The 19,274-nt window shown below is 40.4% G+C and overlaps 1 protein-coding gene across 1 annotated transcript in view; it reads right to left on the bottom strand.

Moving 5' to 3' along the window:
* The window catches only part of HGFAC (HGF activator), a 43,364-nt gene that overhangs the window by 8,126 nt on the left and 15,964 nt on the right, over positions 1-19,274 (bottom strand). The window contains exons 7-10 of the mRNA XM_075709655.1: positions 18,295-18,405; positions 6,921-7,095; positions 3,024-3,109; positions 1,837-2,077 (exon numbers count right to left, since the gene is read on the bottom strand). Coding sequence (XP_075565770.1) covers positions 1,837-2,077; positions 3,024-3,109; positions 6,921-7,095; positions 18,295-18,405 — 613 coding nt within the window. The remainder of the gene's footprint in view (positions 1-1,836; positions 2,078-3,023; positions 3,110-6,920; positions 7,096-18,294; positions 18,406-19,274) is intronic.

A 19,274-nucleotide genomic window follows, 5' to 3' on the forward strand; every position in this document is an offset into this window, starting at 1 on the left:
CTAGGACAGACAACTAATAAGAACCAGTGCAACAGTTGGGAAGAAAGGGACATTTGGGAATAATCAGGAAGTGTTTGGAAAGACAGTAAATTCTCTAACTTTGAAACCAGGGGAATTCGAATTTCACTCTTGCTTTGAAACCAATTCAATCTGCATGTGCATGTCTACCATCAATTTACCAAGTGTCTTCACCATCAGAGCACTCATATGTTTTATTATCCAGTGCAGGAGCTGGAAATACCTGTTGTCACACATCATACACAGATGCAGAGTGGTCAACAACATTGCAGTTTCCCTAGCTGTGTTTCTGTGCATCAGTAGCACCCATCAGATACAAAAGCACTGTGGAGTCTCCTCCAGTCCTGAGCATGAAGCAATGATCAACAGTAATGTACTCAGAGGAAAGAGATTCTGGCTAATTGCAGCGCAGAGAGCCAGCAGCTACCCTGTAACAATAACTATGCTTATAATTAACAAAGGAAAGCACAAAGTTTATTTTTTTTGTGACTGGAAAACAAGGAGACAATAAAATATTCTCTGATCAATATGTAAGTGCAGGATTTTCTCAGTGTTCTTACAATGGTAAACCAATCCCCTTGAAAATCAGATTTGGGGCCTGTAAAACAGAGTGGAAGTTCGCTTCCCAGGATAGTATTTAGAATAGATTTTAAAGGCACGGAATGGTTCCATTATGACTTACAGGTGGTTCATTCAGGAAAAGAAATAAAACAGGAGGGGTTACAGAAAAGAAAAAAAAAAAACAAACCAAGTTAGCTGCACAGGTATCTATTGTCGCCTAGCGGAAAACAGTTGAAATTGTGGCTAACTCAGAGGTACTAAACATACAGAAGAGTGCAAATTACAATGCCGCAATTATGGAAAATCTGTATGTACCAAACCACCAGCTGGAAGTGGGTGGAAATGTCCTGAATAGCTGCCAAAGTTAGTAGCTATTTCACAACATTTGAAAAACAAATGCGTTGTGGCTCGAGCTCCAAATGCTTCAGTACAGCATTCACAATGGTATTATTAGCTCTACAAGCTACCAGTGTATGTATTCTGGCACAAGGTTTTATGTTTCTCTTGGCTTCTTTACTATGCAAAGGAACAATGGGTATGAAATGATGTAATATTTTTCCCATCAATGTGATCAAACTGAAATCAGGGAAAGTGTTCAGCATTTGTGGAAAATGAAATATTTAGAATGAAGTAAGAGCATCCTATAGTCAATATTCTCTCTGGTGTCCCACAGCTGGAGGACAAAAAAACTTCAAAAAATGCAAAACACCTCCCAAGGAAATCAGCCTCAAAAATTTAACAGTTCAGTTCTTCCCTTTGGTTTTTTGTAAAGCTCAGCCCACTCTATTTGTGTCAACCAAAATTAATTTATTGTCCCTAATAAATCATTGCTTGGCTGTCTCAGCCTTTTTGAACAAAACACAGCAATAAGCGTAGTCTGTTACACCTCAAAGCAGGCATAAATGTTCAAAAAGGTACCTGTGAAGAAGATAAATACTTATATTCCCTTGCAGATGCCTGCATGTGCAAGCTCCCATTCTATGTCCCACTCACCACTACCTTATTCCTTCAGTCAGGCAATTTAGCTTCTTTGAGACTCCTTAAGGAACAAGATAAAGGCTTGTGAGACAACAGGACTCCAAGCTATTTGTTAGCCCATCAACTGCACCCAAATTGCCAGAAACTCCTTTTGAAACATTGGACTTTAAAATCTCATCTTCTCTCTCACTTGTTTCAGTTCAGGTTTGTTGTGAGTCACAGGTAGACGGTGACTATGAGGAGGAGAGGACCTACCGTCAAACTAACGGGTGAGTTTACCTGTTAGCAAAGCAGTGTGCTGCTGACACGACCCAGCAAGTCTGAATAAGGCTTCCGCCACAGAAACTGTCTCCAATATAGATAGCTGCTGTCCAGGGATGAGATCCAGGCAGAGATGAAGATCCCCCAACAATCCTCGGTCTCACAAAACTTCTTTTTTTGTGTCTTCTCCCACATGGTCTTCTGATTACTGCAAAACTATCTACACTGTCTGGAACTGGTGGCCTCCTTTCCCTGCTTGCTGAGATATAAAGGGATATGGCATCAGACTATAAATCCTTGTGATTTCTAATGACTGGAACTGTTATAGGAGTCTTTAAAAGAAAGGCTTGTTAAATTATCATTAAACATTCACATAGAACTGAATCTCATTCAGTTCCTCAGGAGACTTGTAAGACTGAAAGCTATGCCTATTTCCAACACCAGCTACACATGTACTAGTGTAAATTAAATGCATCTATGAACATTCCCAGACACGGTTTCATTTACCAGTACAAATATAACCTTCACTGCTGGAGGAGGCACAACAGAATGCATGATACATCACATCTTCATTTTCAAATTCTGGACTGAGCTTTGCCATCACAATAGCAAGGACTAGGACGCTTGTGTTAATATCAAGTTAATATCAAATGCATTAGAACCATAAAAGGCAAATAAAAGGACCACTTTATAAACTGACTTTTCAGATTACAATTCTGTTCTAAAGGTCAGCTTCAACATTAACAATAATTAAATATTAATTTAGGGGAAGAGCAGAATCTTCAGTTTTTGGAATTAAATACTATGTCTCATACATCTTCAGGATCCCATCCTCTATTTGCTCACAGAGGCCCATTCACTTCTCTGGGCCCATAATTCCCTGAGTGTTGACTATTTGTACCAAGGCATCAATCATTTCTGACATCTTGCATGTTCTAGCAGAAAATTTGGTGATATTGGGATGATTTTGACTGAAAGCAGCAGTGTGACACCGCTGTTATACAGTGTTTCAGGACAAAAATCACAGATTGTATCACAACTCAAAAAAATGCAAAAAGCAGCTTGTTGTTGTCATTTGATTTACTGCAAACAGTAAAATATTCAACAGCAGAACATTCAAAATTATACAGTGAAAGCTTGTTCTAGTATCAATAAATCTTTCTTCATTCATTCATAACATGGATTTTAAGAGAGCCTTTACATACCACAAGATGGAATGTCACAGTACTCCCAAGACAAACTGTTGTCCTTCAGGATGTAACACCATGGTTTCTCATCATCATCTGGATTTCTAATTAATTCAGGGGGAGAGTGAATTACAAGCATTAACCAAGCTTCCCGGAGGTTTTCTGCTTTTTCCTCTGCACCATGCAGAGGACTGACAGGACTCTCAGGTTTTGAGCCATCTGACAAAGTGCTGAAGCACCTGCTAACCACTAAATGGGTGAACAGCCTTTCAGTAGCATTCTTCATGCTTAAAGCTAACCAAGTCTAAGGCTCTCTAGGACCTGAAATACAGACACATGACTAAACACCTGAAAAATTTGCCTACAAGTATTTGGATGCATGAGCATGTTCACATGGTTTAAATACAGCCCACACTGAAGTGCTTTAACAGATATCAGCTCAGCTATTTTCAGGACTAAATCCCATGGGAGAGATTCCTTTTTTAGATGATTTTTTTAAGCAAGGAAATTCCAACACAGGTAGATTCATAGAAAATCTGTAACAAGAATAGCTAGCAAAAAATGAATTTGAGAAGCTCAGGTTCACATTCCCTGGAGAGTCTGAGGAAATGAAAGACTACCTCAAAAAAATATTGTATTCCTCAAAAGGGGGGGGGGGGGGGGGGGGGGGGGGGGGGGGCGGGGAAGGAATATCAGAAACAGTTTATCCCTTTGTTACCTTGGTCTGAAACAGGTCTTGGTTTAATTCCATCAGGGTTTCTCCATGGTACAGCCTAATTGTCTTTATCAAAGCCATACAAGTAACCAGAAATTTGCCCAGCTTACTCCTCCAAGAATACAGGGAAACTTTGAAGACCCAGAAAGATCTTCAGTAGACCAAGGAAAATAGACAAGGTAATTCAGGGCTCCAGATAAACAGTAATTCTAATTTCAGTTGGATTTATCAGAAGCACTATCTATTATTTTAAGATTCTTCAATTTTTTTTTTCTTTTTAATATGACTGCTCTTCAGAAAATGATTAAAGCACTTTCAAATTCTCAGAACTGAAGAAGCAACACAGGTTGAGTCATCTTCCGCCAACAATGTTTCTAAATTAGGCTATTTGAAGAAGAAGATATCTGCAGGATTATATAGTGTAACAGAGATATCCCCAGAAATTGTAACAAGCTGACAAAAAAGTGAAAAGCTTTTTTCTCAGCTCTACAGAACATGAACACATCAGCTCCTACACCATTTTATTCTTTGCATTTCAGATCTGAAACTGAATATTGTGCTTAAATGATGCAAATTGAAGGGACCAAGATTTAGAAAAGCATAAAATATGTGCTCAATAAATTGCCATGCTGTGCTGGGACACCATAAATCTCATACTTAAGTGCTTGAAACAGGACCAAGCCTTGGAAAGCAAGCTGATCTGGGTTAAGGGAGGGTGTAGGAACTGTTTATTAGTCTGTGTTAGATAGAAAAGAAGAGCTGCTTTCAGCATGCATGCATGCTTTTTATCACCAAACAAATTAGGAAGTGCAGTACATTCTGATCTTCTTGAAATACTGGTCTAACTTCCATTTTAAAAACAAACAAACAAACAAACAAACAACAACAACAACAAAAACCCACCAGAAAAAAACCCAACAATGGCCAAAAACCAAGACATCAACCAGTAATTTATGGAGAAGCATCTAAAGCTTGCTGTTTCTAGCGTTTGCTCATCTCTAGGATTCTCTCCAAATGGAAACATTTCCTTTATTTGTGGATATCCATTTATCTCATGAAGACCTCAGAGACAGGGGGAACATAAAGTGGCTAAGGAGAAAGCACAAAGCTGTATATCACAAATGTTTTCATTACAGCTGAACAGAAAACTTCAGCAGAAATGCAGTTTTTTGTATGTGTGGTTCAATCAGGGGAGGTCCCTGATGACTGGAGGCTTGCCAATGTGATGCCCATCTACAAGAAGGGCCGGAAGGAGGACCTGGGGAACTACAGGCCTGTCAGCCTGACCTTGGTGCCAGGAAAGATTATCGAGTGGTTCATATTGAGTGAACACAACAGGCAAGTGCAGATCAACCAGGGGATCAGGCCCAGCCAGCATGGGTTCATGAAAGGCAGGTCCTGCTTGACCAACCTGATCTCCTTTTATGACCTGGTCACCCGCCTGGTGGATGAAGGAAAGGCTGTGGACATCATCTACCTGGACTTTAGCAAAGTCTTTGGCACTGTCTCCCATAATATTCTCCTTAGGAAGCTGGCAGCTCATGGCTTGGATGGGCGTACTCTTCGCTGGGTAAAAAACTGGTTGGGTGGCCGAGCCCAGAGAGTAGTGGTGAATGGAGTTAAGTCCAGTTGGCGGCTGGTCACGAGCGGTGTTCCCCAGGGCTCTGTTTTGGGGCCAGCCTTGTTTAATACCTTTATCAATGATCTGGATGAGGGGATTGAGTGCACCCTCAGTAAGTTTGCAGATGACACCAAGTTGGGTGGGAGTGTCGATCTGCTGGAGGGTAGGATGGCAGAGGGACCTGTACAGGCTGGACCAATGGGCTGAGGCCAACGGTATGAGGTTTAACAAGGCCAAGTGCCGGGTCCTGCACTTGGGTCACAACAACCCCATGCAACGCTATAGGCTTGGGGAAGAGTGGCTGGAAAGCTGCCTGGCAGAAAAGGACCTGGGGGCGTTGGTCGACAGCCGGCTGAACATGAGCCAGCAGTGTGCCCACATGGCCAAGAAGGCCAACAGCATCCTGGCTTGTATCAGGAATAGTGTGGCCAGCAGGAGCAGGGAGGTGATTGTCCCCCTGTACTCGGCACTGGTGAGGCCACACCTTGAATACTGTGTCCAGTTTTGGGCCCCTCAATACAAGAAAGACATTGAGGTGCTGGAGCGTGTTCAGAGAAGGGCAACGAAGCTGGTGAAGGGTCTGGAGCACAGGCCTTATGAGGAGCGGCTGAGGGAACTGGGGTTGTTTAGCCTGGAGAAGAGGAGGCTCAGGGGAGACCGTATCGCTCTCTACAACTCCCTGAAAGGAGGTTGTAGTGAGGTGGGTGTTGGGCTCTTCTCCCAAGTAGTTAGCAACAGGACAAGAGGAAATGGCCTCAAGCTGCACCAGGGGAGGTTTAGGTTGGATATTGGGAAAAATTTCTTCACAGAAAAGGTGGTCAGGCATTGGAACAGGCTGCCCAGAGAGGTGGTGGAGTCACCATCCCTAGAAGCGTTCAAAAAACGGGTAGACGTAGTACTTTGGGACATGGTTTAGTCTAGTGTACCCTTGATTGGTTTAGTGTGGACTTGGTAGTGTAGGTTAATGGTTGGACTGGATGATCTTAAAGGTCTTTTCGAACCTAAGCGATTCTATGATTCTATGTTCAAAATTGAAACAGTGAAATTTTATTTTGCAATAATTTTGCTCTGGAAGAAATCCAGGAAAGAAATTTGACATCCCATTTCAACATTCTTGAAGTATAGTGCTTTGATTTTTCATTTTCAAATAACTTTTCACTTTTGAAAATATTTTCCTTTATGTTACATATTTCACAATTTAAGAATAAGAAGTCAAAAGTTAACCATTTCAACTTGGCTAGTGTATTTCTCCTTTTAGGTAGTCATTTATGAACAATTTCAAAAGTTTTGGACTATGGTCTCATTTAAAAAAAAAAAAATCCCAGGAAAAAAAAAGGACCTGGAATTTCCAGTGTTATTTTGTGTCTGAGCTTCTCTTGGCAGACCCAGCTATTGATCTAGCCTGTCTACCAGATCTTGTCTTCTGCACACTTACATCCCTTGTGTCAGGCTGTTAAAAGTCAGTCTAGCTTTACCCAGACAGGGATAACACCTGCTACGAGATTTGTGGCCCTTCTCCCTTCCACAATACATCCATCTCTTGATTTACAAATACAGGGAAAACCTGAACTTTTCTCACCTGCAGTAAGAGAACGGCCCCAAGCCAAGCTGTATTGCCTTCTCAACACTGTCGACATGAAGCTCTTGGTAAAGCAAGTCTGAATCCCAAGGCAAGCAGCTGTGTCCAGAAATGGTCGTCTTTGCCATACCTCTGTATTCCGTGCCGTTGCCAACATAGCACTGATGGCTAGGAACTGGCAAAGCATAAGACACTGGTCAGGAATCGATACTAATTACTTGTTAAATACTTATTTCATAGCTGAGGTCCCAAATGACAGCGAGCCAGTGGCTCATTTCTGTATAGTGCCTTCCACCTTTCACAGGAATTGAATGCATCAAATGAGGATTTTTTTTTAGTAAAAAGAGAACCCAAGCAGTTAAAACTTCTCTTTAAAATCAGTAGTGAGTTAGCCTCATTTTACACATGCACAAATAACTATTCAACAGGCAGTATGGCAGAAAATTACACCTAAAATTTGTACTGCATATGTAAGATTTTAGCCAGCAATCTGCAGCAAAGTCAGCAATATGGCTGGGATTCTCCTGTCTAATTTTAGACACAGCTAAGCTCATCACTGGAGACTCCCTTTCTAGTCAATTAAGAGAAAGAGGCATTTCTAGTGCCAAACTGATCCAGCCTGTTTAAGGTGGCATTTTTAAGATGAGGTGAATCTCACCATACACTCTTAACTACATTGAATCTCCATTGACAATAAAGGGAGCTTAAGTGAACCAGCTCAGGAGGAGACATGTGTTGTAAAGTAGTGAAAACAATCCTGCCCCACCAGCAAGTGCTTAAAAGGCCTGATTTGGGAAAATACTTCTTTTTATGCCCTCATACATACCCATACATATATATACACTATACCCATGTATATTATATATATGTAGGTACATATTGCAAATATATCAATTTTGCAAAAATTTAACTAGTGGGTTGAATTTTCTTGTTCAAAATCCACTTCTTTGTCACCTGCACATGCGTTATTTCTTCAGATAGGTCTGACACATACATATTCTATGACCTGTATACTCAGCTGCCAAGATCTATCAACAGCACATACCACCATTATGGCTGAAAAACATATGGGGATGCATTTGTATACAAATAGCTACACTAAGCAGAAAGTCTACACCTCAAAACACAGCTCAGAGTATCCCAAAGGAAACACAAAACCATCTAATGTACAAAGAGGATTAGTTGTGACCGAGCCTCAGAGGGCTGCTTATCCCAGCCATGTCAGTGTGACTTATCCTCGACATCTACAAGACTAGTGGAATATTCTTCTAAACTTATAAACATACTTAAATACATAACATCATGATATTCCTTTACCGTTGAAAAACACACTGTGAGGATGATCTATCACACCGCACAGTGTGGACCGCTATTGCCAAAGATGTGTTTATTTTGTCAGAATAAGGCAACACATGAACCGGGGAATAGCACTGAAATAGTTAATCGCAGCAATGAACTGCTGTTGTCAGTTATCCTTCCAAGTCATCAGTGTAGCAACGGACCTCAAAACCACGAGCAAGCATATGACATAAATTTGGGAGCTGGAGGTCAAGAAGTTTGGTGCAAGAACTTCAGTGTGAGTTAGCATACAAATACTTAGCAAAATTCATTTTCTAGCTTCGCCTGGCAGACACTTCTGAGACAGTGAAACATTTTCTCCCACCCGTCCCCTGAATCAAATTCCCTTTATTTCAATAACTATGAATATAACATTAAATCAAACTCATATTGTAACAACCATAATCTAGGAGCTCACAGAAAACAATTTGTCTGTCATTTGTGTTGCTAGCAATAGTAACCATTTCTTGGCAACCCTGCCATTTATTTTCTGGGCAGGTTGCAAGTTACGCTGCTTTGTTTGCCTGAAACAGTGTCATGATAATACCACCATCATGCTGTATGCTGAATTCTTTGATTTACCCAGGGAAGTGCCAGGTGCTGTTTTTATTTGTATCGTGTTTATTACATTCAGAAATGGTTTAGACTACTTTTAAGAGGATGAGACAAGAGATTCTGTTTCAGTGCAGAAACAGGGACATATTCTGCAGTACCAATGGTTTGGACATCTTGCAGATGGTGTTTACATGTTACGCTCTTCCTTGTCAGGCTTAAAATCCAATGCATCTCTGTTTCGTCAGGTCTGCCAGTCATTGCTAAAGCTGCCAGAAGATTATAACTGGAAGAATCTGGCCCCTTTCTAAATCATGCTTCATGTTCTCCTCCTGTAACTAAGAAGTTTGGATTACATATTGCATTTGTTGAGAGGAATGGTAATATCTCTCAGACAGGTTTTTTTTTTCTTTTGGTTTTATAAGGAGTATTTTGAGCACAGGAGTAAAGTGACTTAATCTCGTATCTTGTGGAGAAGCATCTAGGTTAACACAGTTGTTTCATTAGTAGCTTTCCGTTGGTCTGTTCTCCACTCCAGCAAGCTTTATTTGACTGGCTTGCAGTAGCACCACGGTACCCACAGCACAGCTCATTAAAGGGCACTTCATTATGTATCTAAGGCCATTAAGAAGTATATGCAAAACCTAATACATTTTATCACCTATAATTCAACACAAACATTTAAAAAAAAAAATCTCTGAAACCGTTGCAGTCACATAGGTCTTTTTCTTCTAATACTCTTTTTTGAACTGTTGCAGCACTGAAAAATCTCTTTTTCCCTCTTTGTCAGAAACAGTGTGTAGGTGGTCTGCTTTCAGCAGTTCTTAATGGATTACTCTGACTGGGAATCATTCATTCTCAATTCTTTATAGCTTCTGCAACTTCTCAAAACTCTGAAACATATTTATTTTCTTACGTGGAAGCAAGTAATGGAGGACATAATATATACATTTTTCTTTTTCATTCACTTCCCTGCGGTACTGCCAATCACTATATTAAGAGTACAAATGGCCTAAACTTTCAGATGATGAAAGTTTAGATCCAAATGCAGGTTCAAGTTACTCTGCAGACCTATGCCATTATCACCACTGTTCATTTCTTTTCAGAAAAAAAAAAACCCAAACATTAAAATTTAAAACTAGAAATAATTTCCTGTTATGATTTATTTTTAAAATCCAAGAGGTTTACATACTCACGTAAAACATTCTAGTTGTGTTAGGATGGCATATTTTATTAGCATGTCACACCAATTCTTTGCCTTTTAATTTTTCAGTAAAAAGCAGTTTCAGGTCTTAAAATTAAAAGCGACCTGAAATAGCAGTTATCCAACCAGTTCTAATTGTTAACTTCCTGAAAACATTTCACAGACTTTTTGTCACCAGATCTTGTTTCAGGTTCTGTAGTTACATACATGAACGGTTTTATGAGTTTCTTTTGGAAGTCTTTCTGCAGAAAACAATGTATCTTTTAGATTTTCTTTTCCTCCAAACATCTCATCAACAATGTTCTTAATGTTTTTGAGCTTTGACTGTATTTTCCTTCCAGATGTGCATAACCTGTTTCATACTGTTAATAAAAATACTTTTTTCCCTTGATGGTCCTAATCCTGGGACAGGGTAGTTTCAAGTAACCCTTTCATTCAGTAATCATAGAACCATAGAATGCTTTGGGTTGGAAGGGACCTTCAGAGCTCATCCAGCCCAACCCCCTGCAGTGAGCAGGGACAGCTTTAACCAGATCAGGGTGCTCAGAGCCCCGTCCAACCTGGCCTGGAATGTTTCCAGGGATGGGGCCTCCACTGCCTCTCTGGGCAACCTGTGCCAGTGCTTCACCACCCTCATTGTAAAAAATTTCTTCCTTATGTCTAGTCTAAATCTATTCTTCTTGAGTTTAAATCCATTATTCCTTGTCCTGTCACAACAGGCCTTGCTAAAAACCCTGTCCCCATCCTTCCTGTAGGCCCCCTTTAAGTACTGAAAGGCCGCAATAAGGTCTCCCCGGAGCCTTCTCTTCTCCAGGCTGAACAACCCCAACTCTCTCAGCCTGTCCCCGTAGGAGAGGTGCTCCAGCCCTCGGATCATTTTTGTGGCCCTCCTCTGGACCCACTCCAACAGGCCCATGTCCTTCTTGTGCTGAGGGCCCCAGAGCTGGACGCAGCACTGCAGGTGGGGTCTCACCAGAGCAGAGCAGAGGGGCAGAATCCCCTCCCTCAACCGGCTGGCCACGCTGCTTTTGATGCAGGCCAGAATAATACTTTGTTTTATACCTGACCAACCTGTCAGGTATTTATTATATAAATAAATACCTGACAGGAGACGGACAAAAGTCCCCTCTCTGCTTACAGTTTCCTTTACAAGATGTCTTCTCTAGTGTCTTAATTATCAGTTATCCAGATGGAAGAGTTCTTTAGAAAATCATAAACTAAAGCAAAACCTTGGTGGAATGAGGAGAACATCCTCCGTCCAGAGCTTTCCTGGAGCACATGCCCACTCCTGTTGCAGTGCCTCAGAGTGCTCCAGAACCAAAGGCTTGAGTGCCTGCCCTACGTCCCCCACGCTGGCCAGAGCGAGCACTCCAGCACTCACTAGGATGGCAGCTGGTTTGCAAGACAGGGCATTCATATCTCTCTGAAGCCGTTCTAATATGTCTATCAATGTATAGAATCATAGAATCGTTTAGGTTGGAAAAGACCTTTAAGATCATCCAGTCCAACCATTAACCTACGCTACCAAGTCCACACTAAACCAATCAAGGGTAGACTAGACCTAACCATGTCCCAAAGTGCCACATCTACCCATTTTTTGAACACTTCCAGGGATGGTGACTCCACCACCTCTCTGGGCAGCCTGTTCCAATGCTTGACTACCCTTTCCGTAAAGAAATTTTTCCTAATTTCCAGCCTAAACCTCCCCTGGCGCAGCTTAAGCCCATTTCCACCTGATCCTGTTTCATCTATTAACAATGAAGATGAATAGCAATGAACAATGAAATTTTATGTCTCTGCATAAGCTTATTGCTTACACTGTCTCAGCACTGCAGGATGTGCTTCTCTCCAAGGCATCCTTTACAAGGGTATAAGTCAAGTTTCCTTCCTACATGAGCTCAGACTCACTGGATGCCTGCAGAAGGTCCATCTTTTCTTGATTCACCTACAAGTTCCCTGATCTTTCCTGGGTAGCTATGAGATCCCTTCAGAGGTGCAAGGTGTGAAAGTCTTTGATTTCAGGAAGCTGCACTTTCCCCGCTGCAAGTGCAGCTAACCACTAGTCTGAGCTGGCAATAAACGTGTGACGGAAAGGGGTCTCCAGTATTCATAGAGGTTGCTCTTACAGGCATCTCACTTTGTCAGATAAAGCACTGAATGCCCGCCCCGTATTCTGAAAGCAATAAGGCAAATATTCCTGTGCAAAATGAAATAAACAACCCGCAGAGACCTTTGAAGGATATCCACATTAACCTAGCACTGCTCCCAAAGGAAGATTTGGGTTATCTTTCAGTGGCTCCCTGTGCCACTGAAAATCTCTGTAAATATCTGGGAAGGTGGCCAGATGGGCATAGACTGCACAGAAGAAAGCAGTTGCCATCTTTTTCACTCTTTAATGATGAGAATGTGAAGTCTAATGCATAGGGGCAGAAGACTGCATGGCAGCCGCACCAGGACTGGCCGGTTCCTGGCTTGAAGCAAATTGCTTCACATTTTCATATACTAATACTTGTCTGTGAAAGTGAGAATAACAGCACCCACTGTAGCTTTCAGAGTTTGCAAAGTAATGAACATAAACCACAACTGAAGTATAAAGGAAGCTGTATATCTATATAGCTATATTTCTATATAATTCAATCACACATTTGTAATATTTATCTAGATTTCAATATTTCTGTTTGGGCTTATGATTTAATATAACAGCATATAATGCATGTCACTAATTTATAACAAATAATTGATTCAAATACTCGTGCTGCTTTCTGGTTTGTTGAATAGCAATAAAACCTCTGGAGTGACAGCATCTAACACTGAAATAAATCCCCACTGAAACCGTAGCCTGATTATGAAACACACAAACAATCTGTCTGAACCAAAAACTAGGCAGAAATGTGGGAAAATTTTGCATTGTTTTGGAATGAATTAAATCTAATAGAAACTTACCATGTAAAACAAGGGTAGAGCTAAGCCTGGGAAAACAAAGTCATTTATATAGCACAAAAGATCTCTTTAAGTTGCATCCTAACATAAAGATGGCACATTCCATTCACTGAAACTAGACTTATTTTTTAATATATTTCTTCTTCAAAGTATCTTTGTACCTTCGTATTTACAAATACTTAGATCAACTGAGCTAAAATTGAAGAGATTTATGTTTGCTATAAATGTTGGTGTACAAATCTACCTTCTGAGTAAGTTGAATTCTGTCATATAAAGGTTTAAATCTAGAAATATATAAAATCTGCCAGTATTTTCTCATAGCTTAGAAAAGTAATATCCTAGATAAGAGGAAGGACTGGCTGTTTTTCCGTTTCATTTTTCTATTGATTATCTTCAATTCTAGCACAATAGTCATGACTTGCAGAGTCATAAATGCAATCAAATAGGTAAGAATATAGAGATAAAAGGAGCAACATATTTAGGAAATAGGTTGTCAATAGATAGGGGGAAGAAATTCCAGCAGCAACAAGCACATCTCAGTGCTATATTACTTTGACAGGGAAACAACCCGCTGCATGGACTACTTTACAGGATTTTCAAGAGTAGCTGAGTGCCTAATTCATCGTGAAAGCTTTCATTCTTTTGAATACACCTGTAGGTCCTTGTGTGTTAAGACTATGACCCAAGATAAGCCTCTGGACAGGAAAAGAAACAGACTGTATAGCAATTAATGGTGGCCAGTGGATGAGCAGTTGCTCTGTAGAGAGCCAGTAATGAGAGGGGGTCTCTGGAACACCTGAAGCACCCAGTGTGGGCTGGTGGGAGAAAGCAGGCAATGGGAGAGACAAACAATGCAATGGAGAATTTTGCAGTAATCCAAGGGGTGAGCTGAAAGCCTGTGAGCTGCTGTACCACATCGTCTCTTCAACCACTTTCCTAACTGGCAATTATACAGCAAAACAGACTGCATGGATTAAAAGATGTCAGTCCTTTCACATTTCAAGAGATGTGCCCTCTATAAAACATAATTAACTGATACAACTGTCATGTCTCAAATAAATCAAAAATAGGATTAAAAACACATTTATGGCCTTGAATTAACCAGCACCCAATAACTAACACTGCTGCCAAGTCAGGCACACTATCATAAGAGTAAGGACTAAGCAACTGCTTCATATTAGCAGCTGCTAATATTAATCGTATTAGTTTATATTAGGATCACAACAAAGACTTGTCATCTAAAATGGCACCACTGTAGGAACACAGAAGGCATGACAGAAACCTTAGTGCCTACTAACATCTGAAAAAAAGGCATTTGTTTGTAAAAATTAAGTTCTCTGTTGATCTTCGGCCTACTCTTGCCTCTGACTGGAGAAATTTTTGCCTATTCTTGGGATTTGCCTTATCACTCAATTAACTTATAGAGTTAATCCTTGCTATATGCTATCCTGCTGACAGTATGGCTCATTAGCTTTCTCCTCTCTAGCTCACATTTGCCAGGAAGTTAAGTGTAAAGGACTAATCCATAACCTCCATGCATACAGTGCTCCCTTCTTTATTTGTGTTATCTCTGTATCAGTCAAAATTTTTATTATAAGAAACCTGGGAGATCAGAGCAGCATCTCTATTATTGCTCACATCTATCACCTCTATAAATGACACCTTATAATTATCTTTTTGTGAAGCTATAGTTATCGCTAGTCTCCTGTCCACCAGCCCCTATGTTGCACTATCTTAATGCAAGGAATCAGAGGTGGGTTCTCAGTTGATAATGCCATGCTCACTCAATTCTTCATCTTCCGATTCCTCCTACCATTTATCACTGCAGGTGATAGTCTACTAGACCTAGTTTTTCCTCCCTGGAACTCCATCATTATTTGAATTATTTTGAAATAATTCAAAATCTGATAAAAATCCAACCTGCCTTTACTATTTCTGCAACAGTGCCCTAGGCTTTCTCTTCATTAACCTGGCTTTAGTAACACTTGCCCTGCCCTCATGCAACCTCACAGGGTACCCATAAAACTTTACTCTGCAAACCATGTAGCCACACCCCCAACCCATATCAAGCCATAATGATGCTTTTTTATCTGCTATTCTATTCAGTCTTCCACAATCATGGAGGAATACCTATTCTTGTCCATCCTGGTTTTATTACTAATTCCAATATTCCGTACATTCAAACAACAAGCAGCATCTCAGCCCCACTTACAAATTCTCTTCAGCTCTTAGTAGCAGACCTACTTATCCAAGCTCAGTGGGGGACTGACTGGTTGAATACTCACTTATCATTGTCAGCCAGCTGACCTTGTTATTACACTTTACACAATTTTTTTTCACTAATCCAAAAGCATTCTAGCAGATTATAGAATAACACTGGTAAACATAAATCAGAAAGTTAAGACTCAGTATCTTCTTCTCACTGTCTTCTTCAGAAGAAAAAGATTCAAAACTTTCCCTCCAGCCTCCAGAGCTGAATTTCCTTTACTAAAGTACTTTTTTAGTAGAAAACTGCAAACACCCTATTTCAGTAAAGCAACCACTAAAAAGGTGTTTGCTGTCTTTTTTACTTCTTTTATTACCTCAAACTCCCCCAGTTTAGCCCCCAAAGATGTGACCAAGAGGTTTTTTCCTGTATGTAATTATATATTCAGCTATTCTGTCATCTTCCTTTTCTAAAAATCTTCAGCCTACTTCTGACATACAACAACACATCTCCTTATATAACCATAAACCTTCCACAATTAGCATTCCAACTCATACTTTCTTTAAAGCTATGGTACCCCTCTAATTCCATTACCCATAGCCTAACTAGGGAAAAAAAAAACCACACTAGAAAACATAAAGAGTTTTCAAAAATACGTTCAACAACTTCATACTTCATCATGACCAATACTAGCAAAAACATGATTGCAAACTATATAATATATATATAATCCCCTGTGCAGTCCTCCCAATACTCTTAAACATACCATCTACTGTAACCCACAACCACAGTGACACAAATCCAACAGGCTTTCCATGTGCCTGCTTTCTACCTCTTCATTAGTTTAACCACAAAAACCACCAAAATCTGCCACAACTCACTCATCCATCCCACTGATTTACTTTAATACATGTCTTCTACCTTATTTTTACAAATAGTTCCACAAGAACAGACCCTGAGCTGTTGCTGAGTCCTAATACAACAAACAGGCCAGAAATAAACCCCAGCTGGCCATCAAGAACATTGTACCACCCAATGATTAAGATAATTCTACGTCCTAAAAATCCAGTTAAAAAATAAAATTAATAATTTAGAATGAAGCACATTTTGGAGACACTGTAACTTTCTTTGAATCAAGCATTATAACCATAAGCTATTTGGACTAAAGGGTAACCTCACAATTCAGTCCTGTTGGACAAGGGAAACTATACAAGACAGTAAAAAGGAAAACAAAGAAAAAAGCCAGTTGTGTTCACAGCATCAGATTGAAGGTTTGAAGAAAAAATTAATCCAACATACATTTAAAAAACAGTTCTATGTGCTCTGAGAGCACAAGCTCCCAGTGCTTTCACCAGAATGCCATTGCCCTCATGTGATGATACTACCAGGTCTATAGACCCCAGCATTATTTGTGTTAATTTAGAATGGCTAAATGCTGGCAAAGAGTTTTTTTCATTTTTAAACTTGCTTGCAAGGCCCTGACACATAAATACAATCCTTCAGTTCCTGTTTTGTGTGGGGGTGTTAGGTAGCTGAACACAGATGGATTGTAAGCATCTAAAGCCATTTGTTTAGCAAACCAAATGTTTGCTTTATTATTTTCAAGTAATCAAGAGCACCTGCTTATTTCTTGTTCTAAGCTAGTCAGACAGAAACCAGTATTACAGCTATAGCACTGTCACCCTGATATTTATAATGCAGGCCATGCTGGCTGGATGTTTATGCACAGCATTGCCACTTTGGGCTGGGGAAGCTGATAATGAAATAGCAATCTGAAAAGCGGTTTTATTTGAAGCTGAGCGGCGTGCAGTCCTCGCCGGGATGCCAGGTCACACATGCACCACACACATGCAGCCTCTCACCCAAATTACTGCAGCAGCATTCGCAAAGCTTGAGACAAATCTCACTAGGGTAGCTAAAGGACAAAAAAACCAGAGCTACAATAGCACTCCTTAGCAGGGACTTAAAAGAGTCACAAGCCCATTTCGCACAATTTACCAGGTGCCTCGTGAGTGAAGGTTCAGGACCAGTTCATACGCCATTCAATTTGCCAATTCACTCCTACTATTTGTTAATCTAGCTCTACTGCTGGTCTCCCAAATGGATTATTTTTTTCCAGCTTGAATAGCCGGCTACACCATTTGTTAACCATCAGAATAACAAAAAAGACGACCAGATACCAATTCCAGTGTTCATTACCATGGTTTTTTACCCCACCACCCATTCGGACCAACTAGTTGCCCACCATGGCTACCAGGTGTCTTGTCTTCAATTTTAATGAGCCCTGGGATCTGTGTACTCAGAAGGATGTAGCCAGCGAGTTGATGGGATCACAGGCTGGTATGACCGAAGGTCTGTTATAATTTAGGCCTAAAACTTGCTGCATTCAAAAAGTAGCCAGTGATATGATGTGAGGATTTAGCATGCAGGTAAGCTTTACAAGTAGATTTAACCCCTGCAGTAAGAAATGTTAAATATTCTGGAAGAAAATTATATTAAAAAATATGTAGCATCTAATAAGAAGCAACACAGAACTAACACGTAGGCACCAAAAGGCAGATTTGTCTGCCATGACCCACCAGTGAAAGTAAGGATTTTTAGGTAAGTTGTACTGGGTTAAGCATGCTATTAATTTAATGTACAAGGTAACCCAAACAAAGGGTGTTCATTTTTTTATCTACTTCCCACAACAATCTAGTGCTACCAAATACAGCCAGCTGCTAGGTTTTGCCAGAGCATAAATCCTGACTTTATGAGGGGACCGGGTAAGATGCGTGGATCTGTGGGGAAGCATTTGCACTAGAGTACAACTCTGCAACTGATCCTGTAAAATGGAAGCATGTGCTTAGTTTTATGGGCATGAGTAATTGGATTAAAATTTCTGTGTCTAATTTTCCATAGAGTTAAGTACGTGAACAAATATTTTTAGAAGCAGGGTGTCAGTGAAGAAGAGTGTGTTATGTTTTACACTGAAGGAAAACATTAAACACTTGTTTGTGAAGTTCTGTGTGACTCTTCAGTTATCACAAGAAATGTCTGCAAAGGCAGAACACAACAGAGAGGCAAAAACCACCAGCTTCACACCCAGATGAAAACTCCAGATTCCCTGCCCACTGGCAGGTTGTTATACTTACCAATATTGCAGTACCTTCCTGCATAATTTCCTTTGCAATCACATACTATTTTCCCGGTGAAAGTAACCATTTTACATTCTCCACCATTCAAGCAAGGATCATGAACACAACCTACAAGCAGGAATCAAAGATCAAACCAAAGGTACAAACTATTCAAGAGAATCAGTCCATTTTAACTTACTTTAGTACACCTTCTCCGTGCATATATATTTTAGGGAAGTTTTTCCTTTTTTACTACTACATTTGATATAAATCGAAGAAAAGGAAACTGCTGATTTCTGCCTACTGAGGTCTGTGTCATTGTTTTTACTTTTATTGGATAATGTCAGCATAGCTTTTGAAAAATATTACCAATGAAAAATAGGTAAAATGGGGGTGGTGATTATTATTACTAGTGGTGATGGTGGTGGCATTAGCATTTCTTTCTGTACAGAGGGTTCTGCCAATTCCAAGTTTGCCCATGAGCTGCATTAAAATTTAAAGTAGAGTATCTAGCAGGGAGCTCAGCTAAATATTTAGGACCTGTGGCTAGGAAGTATTAAGTTCTATCAAGTTTCCCAACTTTCCCATGGACTCCCAATGTCCTAAAAAGCCACCAACTCTCTCCATGCTTTAGTTTCCATTTGTGTAAGCTGGGAATAAAAGCACCTACCCATTTCAAAGGGCAGGGTAAAAGTCAGCCAGACTGAATAACAGAATAGCTGTACTGGAACATATATATTGGTGAGGCATACCAGTTTGTTTCCCACCATCTCGCCTTCCAAAAGGGAGGTGCAGTGCTGGCTTCATCAGATAAGTGACAACCCAAAGCACATGCCCTGCAGCTAGCTGGCCAGCCATGTCAGGCACCTGGGAGCCTCAAAACAAGGAGGAGGCTTCATAACATAAGCATTACCCCAGCCAGGAATGGGTATGTAGGGCCAAAAATCATGGGGACTCTGGGGTCAACGCAGGGCATATGGGATCCTGGAGGCAGGTAG

The sequence above is a fragment of the Pelecanus crispus genome, chromosome 4 (assembly GCF_030463565.1).
Source record: "Pelecanus crispus isolate bPelCri1 chromosome 4, bPelCri1.pri, whole genome shotgun sequence".
Taxonomy (NCBI): domain Eukaryota; kingdom Metazoa; phylum Chordata; class Aves; order Pelecaniformes; family Pelecanidae; genus Pelecanus; species Pelecanus crispus.